This window comes from Fukomys damarensis, unplaced genomic scaffold, assembly GCF_012274545.1.
Source record: "Fukomys damarensis isolate Sample0158 unplaced genomic scaffold, DMR_v1.0_HiC HiC_scaffold_37, whole genome shotgun sequence".
NCBI lineage: Eukaryota > Metazoa > Chordata > Mammalia > Rodentia > Bathyergidae > Fukomys > Fukomys damarensis.
This window is the reverse complement of record NW_022900949.1, coordinates 7689627-7698107: the sequence shown is the minus strand read 5'-3', so window position 1 is coordinate 7698107 and position 8481 is coordinate 7689627. Positions and strand designations below refer to the sequence as shown.

Below are 8481 nucleotides of genomic sequence, written 5' to 3'. Positions count from 1 at the left end.
GCCCTGTCTCAAAAAGCAAAACAAAACATCACACACACACACACACACACACACACACACACACACACACACACTCCAAAAACAAAAGCCAGAAGCCAGATGCAGTGAATATGCCTATAATCCCAGAAGTCTGGCGACTGAGGCAGGAGGATCACTAGTTCGAGTCTGTACTGGGTAATTCTGTGACTTAGCAAGACCTTGTCTCAAAAAATTAAAAAGGCTGGAGACACAGCTTAATACAAAGGCTTTGGGCTCAATCTCCAGTTCCACCAGCCCCAGCCCCCGCCAAACCCCAACCACCACCGCCACCACCACCAAACCCAGGGGCTCTGGCTCTGGCTCAGTGGCAGAGCATTTGCCTAGCTCGTGGGAAGCACTGAGTAATTAAGCTGTCTCTAGCAGGAGGAGGGGAAAGGAAGTGGGGGAAGGGGAGAGAGGAGGAGGAAGGAGAAAAGGAGGCAGGGAAGTAGTGATCACAAGCCTGTGCACAATCCTGTGTGTGTGCGTGCACGCCTGCACACGCATGCTTAAAATTACCCGGGAGACAACAGATACGCGCCTTGACAGAAGCTCCCTGGGGACCTCTTCACAGCGAGGTGGATGGGGTGGGGTGGGGTGGGGGTGGCCTGCACTCCTCACTTCATGGATTTCCATACTGTTTAAGTACGTTCATCTCGCAGGTGTGACTTTCGTAACTAAAGATTTTAAGAACTGACTCAATTACTTTGAGACAGACTACAAAGCTCCCAGTAACTTACAAGGTTTCCTACACTACACAGTAGAAGCTGCTGTATGAGAGCTTCGGGGCTGCTCTCTGCAGATCTGCAGGGTAGTTTCCCTGTGACCTCCGGAAGGAGAAAGGCTGTGGCTCGCTGGAGACACCCTCGGGGCTCCCAGCTGGCAGGGAAGGTGGCAGTTACACCACCAGCCCCTGGATCTGCCACCACAACGCTAATTGCACCAGTAATGGTTTCTCTACTGCACCCCATAAATCCTGCTCCTGTTGACTTCATGTTGAGGTCATGTGCCCAGTTTGAGAATAAACGAGGCCTTTTTCAAATTAAACACACACTGCAACCTCCCAGTTCCACTGGGTGAGGGCGCTGGCCCGTCTGCACGGCTCTCGTGGGGGCCCTGGAGGACAGGCCTGGCTGAGTGCCCCGCAGCTCACGTGTGCGCACCTGTCTCTCTCCCCTCTGTCTTCGGGTCTCAGCACCCAAGGGGCAGTGAGCGGTGGAGGTGACTCTGCTTCCACACAAGCCTAGGGGCTGGCAGGGTGGGCTCATGCATGAGCAAGCGCATGTGCAGCGCTGGGGATGTTTAAAATGGAACCGTAGACAGCCACTGTCCTGCTGGAGCCTGCACATCCCCACGGGTGATATACTGACCTCAGAAACAGGTGAGTGGGAAATAAATACAGGGCCCCTGGGCCTTCTCACAGGGACACCACTCCTTGTTGGTTGTGTGAGGCCTCGACTCCACCCTCCAAGCCCTCAGCTCTCTGAGTGCTGGCTCTCCCTCAAATGTCCCTCGCTCTAACTGCAGCGAAACGTACTGCCCTTGGCCTGGAAAACCCCAGCACCCCGGGGGACTTTTTCTTAAGGCGCCATTCCTGAGCTGACTCCCCAGGCAAAGGCACCACTGAAGTCAGGCACACGCGGGTCCTCAGGGGTCACGTCATTGCGGCAGGCAGGTGACTCTTCACCCTAAATGCTGTAAGGCGCCCCCTGTGCCAGGACTTAGGGGTCAAGGAGGCCAGAAGGACGAATGGGCCTATGCAGGCAGATGCTTGGGCTTGGCAGGGCTTCCCTGAGGCACTGTCCTTTCTGACTACAGAAGGACCATGCTGGAGAGATGGGGACCTGGACGCAGTTTGTCCTCCAGGGGAATGAAGAAGCCCTGACACCGTTGTGCCGGAAGCCTCGGTCCAGTGTGGGACGTGAGCAGGATGGGACCTTTAGGAGGGCCGGATGGGTGTGGTCAGGTCACTGGGGGCACAACCTGAAAGGAGTGATGGTTCTCACAGGACCAGGAGTTCTTTGAGCCAATGGCTAGGTCACGACTGTCCCTTCACTACCCTCTGGCTTCCTGTCCGGCCATGAGAGTTCTGCTTCTATACCCCCAGCCACGATGACACACAGCCAGAGCCCTCCCCAGAGCTGGTACTGTGTCACCATCTGCACAGTCAGCTTCTACACAGTGCGCTACACAAAGCTATTCTGTGGGCCCGGCCTGGGTAACAGCAGGCCCTCGGGCTCACTGAGACCACCAAGCAAATGTGGAAAGCTTTCACACGGGTGGGTCCCGGTGCAGCTGCTCGGCACAGGTAATGCTGTGACTTGCGAGACCCTGAGACCACCGCCCTCCAGCTCCTGCCCTGCACCACCAACCTCAAGGGTGAGCGGCTCGTCGGCAGCCTCAGACGGACTTCGCCGCGCAGGGTTTTCTGGTGACGATGATGCTGCGGCCCCCGTGCAGTCTGCTGGGATACTGACGCCATTGGTGCCACTGCTGGGGACTGTGGGAGGAAGGACAGTGTCCGGCCAGGCCTCAGCCCCTCTACAAGCCACATGTTCTTAGGTAAGAAACAAAAACAGAAAACAAACGCCTCTATCTTTATTCCAAAAAAGAACTGTGTGACTTTTCAGTGTGTTTAGAAGGGTTAGTGCTAATTACCGAAAAATAAACAAAATAAAAGGAAAAATACTGTTTTCCAGTACTGGAGACAGACTAAACATGCACATGCTAGGCAAGGGCTTTACCACTGAGCTGCACTTCTACTGATTTTTAAATTTATTAGCAATTTCAGGCACGGTCTCACTCAAGTGTCCATTCTGGCCTGGACCTTTCATCTCTCCCGCCTCAGCTTTCCAAGCAGCTGAAATTGCAGGTGAGGACACTTCTTCATGAGTTTTGTGAAACCAACTTTAATAACAAAATACTGTATGTGTTTTTTTCTTCCTTTGCAGTGGAGGATGGGCTGGGGCTAAGGCACTGTGGCGCAGCAAAGCAGACAAACAAAGACACACATTTTAAAAACCTGGCTTTAACTGTTTAGAATTAGATTAAAATAATTTGCCACGTAATTAAAAAACTCTGCAAAACTATGAATCGGCTCCCTTGGGCTGAAGGCTGAGTCGCTTCTGATAAAGTTCTGAGTTACAGGGGAGACCAAGAGGGAAGAAGCTCGTTAGTGTTCAGAAAACTAAGGATTAGCTCGAAGCCCCTCCATGTGGGCATGCAGGGAACGTAGTTTAGGAGTCAGGGCTCAAGGCTGGCAAGTAAGATGAACATGCTGTCTCAGCAAAATGACCCTCAGGTGGGTACGGTGATGAATGCCTGTCGTCCCATCACTGGGGAGGCTGAGGCAGGAGGACTGTGAATTCAAGCCCTGTCTGGGGAGCAGAGTGACACCCTGTTCCAAAATAAACAAAAAAGCCCTGGGGATGAAGCTCAGTGTGAAGAACTAGGGCTCACTTTTTTTTTTGGTACCAGGGGTCAAACTCAGATCCTTGAGCTTGTGAGTCAGGCATGGAACCACTGAGCTAAATCCCCGGCCCATGGGTTCAATTCTTTTTTTTATTTATTTTTTATTTTTTTATTTTTTGTGGTACTGGGGATCAAACTTGGGTCCTTGTGCTTGCGAGGCAGGCGCCAGAACCACTGAGCTAAATCCTCATCCCATGAGAGATCTTTTTTAAAGGGCCAAGGTGGCATGGTGGCCCGCTTGGCGGAAAGGGGAAAAAGGAGAAAGAGAGATAGAGAGACAGAGGAAACGGGAAGGGGCTTGGTTATATATCGGGTGACTGGTGTAGGAGGGTCGGGGATTGTGCTGGCTGCACGGGCAGCTACTCAGGGGCCACTCTTGGACATTTATTTTCTATACAGACAAGCCTTGTTCACGTGCTGGTCTTATGACCGGTGATGTGTGGGGTAGGACGTGGAAACTTTAAGGTGAAAAAGGAAGTTATTTATCGGAATGGGAGCAGCCAGTACTCAATTCTTAATACCACAAAAAACGGGGAAAAAAAGGAAGGAAGGAAGGAAGGAAGGAAGGAAGGAAGGAAGGAAGGAAGGAAGGAAGCAAGCAGGCAGGCAGGCAAGCTCCTTAGTCTCTCAGATGACCAGCATAGCGGCTGGGCTGAGTTCCGCCTTCAAACCTGAGGGGCCAAGTCTTCGTGTCCACAGAAGGCGGCCAGCTTTTAAGAAGACAGGAACGGACACAGCACGTTCCACCACAGGTCACACTGCTGGAGTGGGGCTGACTGAGGCCCACCATCCTCTACTACCAGACCAGTCGTCCTGCATGCCCCCCTGCCGAGCCCACATCTCTTACCGGTCTGTGCCAGCGCCTTGGGCTGCGGGGCCTGCAGCACGGCTGGGCGAAGCACGCTGCGCTGCTGCTCCTTGGGCTTCTGGCTCGGCAGACCTGGGATGGAAGTTGGTGGTCCTGGGCCCAGGCCCCTGTGGGAGCCCAGCAGCTGGCCCACCCAGGTGCCTCCAAGAGAACCGACTCAGTGACCTGTGCTTGGCCCCGTGGGCTAGATGCACAGAGGGAGAGGAACTTTCTAAAAAGTCCTGAGCCCCTTTCCTTACAGCTGGATGCACAGATCCTAGCCTAATGTTAGGATGCTCACTGAGCGGCAGCTGTTCTCACGTCTCACATGGGGCTGGGCTCACATGTCAAGGGGACATGCAGGGGGGAAGGCGGGAACTCTTGGAGACTCCCAGAGATTTCTGACTAACGCAGCTGGGGCAAGGACTGAGTGAGGGGTGTCCACCCTTGCAGGCTCTCCTGCCAGCCCCGAGCTCCTGGTCTGGCCCCTGGAGAGACAGAGAGCCGGCCGTGCTGTGCCACTGCCTCCACACCGAGGCCGCTCCTCTTGCTGTAGTCAGAGGGCCTGGCTCCCTGGTCCCACGGGCTCTCTGCAAGTGGCTTTCTGGGGCTCCATACTGGGAAGGTATGGGAAAGCCTTCAGAGGGGGCCACCTACCTGCACTGGGTGCCTGGCCATGGATCAGTGTTGGCGGCTTCAACCGGAACCCGCTGCTCTTTTCCTCTGCAAGCACAGATGAAATACTGTAAAAAAGGCAGGTCTGTCTGGGTCAGGTGGCCGAGCAGGTAGGGTGCGAGGCAGGACCCTGGGCCTGAAGAACTAGGAGAAATGCTTTCACATTAAACCAGTCTGCAGAGGCCCTGGAGTGTCAGGAAGCCACGGAGCAGAGGTCTGGGGGTCTGCCCACCATGCCCAGAGACAGCAGAAGACAAGGCAGCGGAGGCCTGCTCTTTCCAGGGGCGCCCACACAGCTGTGCAGGGACAGCACTGCTGACAACACGGAGCCCAGAGGACGATGAGCGTGCAGGGCTCAGGACTGCCTCGGGAGCCTGTCCTGGGAGCCCTGAATCCGTGTGCCTCATGACTGTCTATGGTGGGGGTGGTGGTGGTCCAATCCCATCCATGACAGGAAGGAGCATCATAAAAGGCCGGTCTCGTTTGGAGGAAAGTGCAGGGACAACACAAGACGGCACCTCAGGCAACCTCCCTTTTGTGTTAAGAGTCAAACCTTGTCAGGCCGCAGGGCACTAGACCAAGACACAAAAACCAACCCTCCTTCTATACACTAGTGGTGAGCACTCTGAAGTGAAATAAAGTAAACAGTTCCACTTACAGCAGCCCCAAGAGGAATAAGATACTTGGGGGAAAATTCAACAGAAGAAAACTATAATATAAAACAGTTGGGAAAAAAAGACTTGAATAAATGGAAAGCATGCCAAAAATCTGAATGCTGTATGAATCATGGATAGGAAATGTCCAGAACAGGCGAATCTTGAGACAGGAAGTGGGCTCGTGGGTGCCAGGACCCGGGAGGCACAGGGCTTCTTATTGGTGTGACAGGAAAGTTCTAAATCATGGTAACAGTTAGACAACTCTGTGACTATACTCAGTCACTTGACTGCACACTAAAATGTGTCTGGTGTGACCCAGCGGTCACACAAACCACCACGGAAAACCCACTACCTCAGAACACGGTGAACAGGCGCCGCCAGGCGGTTCCCCGCAGGAGACAAATGTGGAGGTTTTTTTCCTTCCAAAGCACAGGGTCAAACAGAAGGCGACTGGCAACTGAGATACATTTTTAAAAGCTGAGGTCAAATTTACAATTTAGATAATTTTCGGAAGCTCTGAGAGCTGGCTGTAGAACGCTTAGGTCTTGGCTACAGAATGCCCTTTGGCAGCCTGCTCCGTGTGGAGCCAGTGCTACCACGGCCAAGCCTTGGCCCGGCCCGCTCTGCAGAAGCGCAGGAGACCCACACCCAGCAAGTGCTGCGAGGGACTGACAGACAGATGAGGTGCACGGCACTTGTCACGGAGGCTGGACACTGAGAAGGGGACCCAAGACAGTCGCCCGCCTCTTCAAGTGCTCTGCTCTCGCTCGTCACAGAAAAGCCTTCTGTGAAGCACCAGTAGGGTGCCATGCTGCCTGGGGCTGGACCTTCATACCCACCGTACCTCGGCAGCCAGGACAAAGGCACCCCACAGACTCCCCAGAGAAGACCATGCCCAGCGGGAAGCAAGTGTGAAGAGAACGCCCGATTCCATCAGGAGCAGGCGCTGGGTTAGCCTGGCTCAAATCAGACGCTGAAAAGCAACCAAGAGCGGGCAGCCTGGCTCAAGGTGTGCCCTGTGGAAGGCCAGGGCAGCAGCGGTGGAAGGCGCTGGGGGTGAGGGAGGGGAATTAACACACCAGAGACCCGGGATAAAACCAACTGGTCGGTACTGGACAGGAAGCTCCGTGTGGCCTGGGGAATCTATATGCTCGGACAGGCAGGCAGAGGGGCAGCGCACATAGGTGGAGATGTGTGTGCTCCCAGCTCTGCCACTGAGATGCCGGGGGGAAGCGACACAGCCAAGGCATTGAGCACCCACCTTCGGTTCCAGGGAGCAGCCACTGTGACAAAGAACCAAGGCCCATCTGAGGAACGACAGGGATTCCAGGGCTGGGACAGGGAAAAAGTTTGGGACCTTTTGCCAGCAGAGAAAGTGACGGAAACGCTTTAAAGAATGAGGACCTGCCCCAGGGACACAGAGAACAGCCCGATGGGGCTCCTGCTTGGCCAGACCTGGGACAATCTGAGCCCACGCAACCGCACTGCACAAGTCAATGGATGAGAGTGGGCTTGTCCTCCCAGCACAGAGGCAGGCCAAGTCCTCACGTGCACAACAGGGCCACGAGTCCTTCAGAGAGAGGACAGTGCTGAATGCAGAGCAAGGAGGTGACCAGGCTCCCTGGAGTCTACCAGAATTGCTTCAGAGTTCTAATCCCCGAGGAGAAGCGGGAGCAGGTGCACACAACTGGCGTGACTGCTGAATTACGCAAAAGGCCAACCGGACCACACTAACCAGCGACTATCATTAACCCTGTCAGGAGGACCAGCGAACGTGGAGTACACACCACACACACCCAAGATGCATTCCCTGGGTCTAATCCCCCGGGAATGCTGGACAGACAACCCAAAGGACATCCATCTGCCAGAGACCGTGCTGCAGCTGTCCCAGGCACAGAAGGCACAGGGAGAGGAGCCACTGCAGACGGAAGGTAAGAAACTCTCACGTCCCTTTGCTGTGGAGAGGTGGACCCTAGGGGAGGAGAAGGGAAAGGGGTCTCCAAGTAAGAGGGACACGGAAGGACTTTACGAGTCCTCTGTAAGCGTTAGATTTTCAAAATTCAAGCTAACGCAGAAGAGAGGTAGTGGACAAGGGAGGGCATGAAGCTCGCTTTGTGGGAGGCCTGACACATCTCCGTGTGCCCACAGGTTCAATGGGGAGCTGAGGACTTTCAACCAAGGCGGTGTCCGGGCCCTGGGATGGCTGCCTGGCTCCTAATGCTGGAGGAGGGCACAGGCTGGGACAGCTCGGGGGCGGAGGGGGGCTGCCGTTTGCCTGAGGCGAGCGCGAGACTGCCGCGTACCACAGCCCACAGGGGGGGCCCCTCTGCTGCCGCCACCGATCACCTGCAGAAGAGCCAGACTGCTCGGGGCTCAGGAGCGCACCTGCTGCCCCTCCTCAGAATGAGGTCAGGAGTCAGCTGCACACAGTGCTGCTTCGTGAGCCAAAATGAATTCCACTGTTCGAAACGGTACTGTCAAATCGATCCTCAAAATTACACAATGTGCCTTGCCTCTGCCCCCACCATTGCCGTCACACAGCAGATGGCTTATCTCAGGGTGCTTTTGAAGTCAGCGGTGGATTTATACGAGGCAGGCCGGGTACAAGATGCGGGTTGTTAAACTTCCTCATTAAATCTTTTACGGGGAATTTCAGCCATGTGGGAGAAACTTTGAGGAAATCTTGGAGTTGGTTCCGTAAAGAAAGACCAAGAAAGGCAGGCTCCGAACTCCGCAGAAGGGACTAAGCTATTTCCCTCAATGTTTTAAAGTTCTATGAGATAACAGATCGAGGTGATGTTGATGTGAAAACTG

At 54.6% G+C, this 8481-nt stretch overlaps 1 protein-coding gene across 12 annotated transcripts in view; it reads right to left on the bottom strand.

Annotated features, from left to right (window-relative positions):
• Nucleotides 1-8481, bottom strand: part of Ranbp3 (RAN binding protein 3) — a 51389-nt gene that overhangs the window by 8462 nt on the left and 34446 nt on the right. For 7 of the 12 annotated variants that reach the window (XM_033759808.1, XM_033759806.1, XM_033759810.1 and 4 more), the window contains 3 exons: nt 4994-5059; nt 4337-4429; nt 2391-2575 (listed from right to left, as the gene is read on the bottom strand). In XM_033759808.1, the coding sequence (XP_033615699.1) occupies nt 2391-2575; nt 4337-4429; nt 4994-5059 (344 nt within the window). The remainder of the gene's footprint in view (nt 1-2390; nt 2576-4336; nt 4430-4993; nt 5060-8481) is intronic. The other 5 variants (XM_033759807.1, XM_010634788.3, XM_033759811.1 and 2 more) reach the window with 1 other exon arrangement.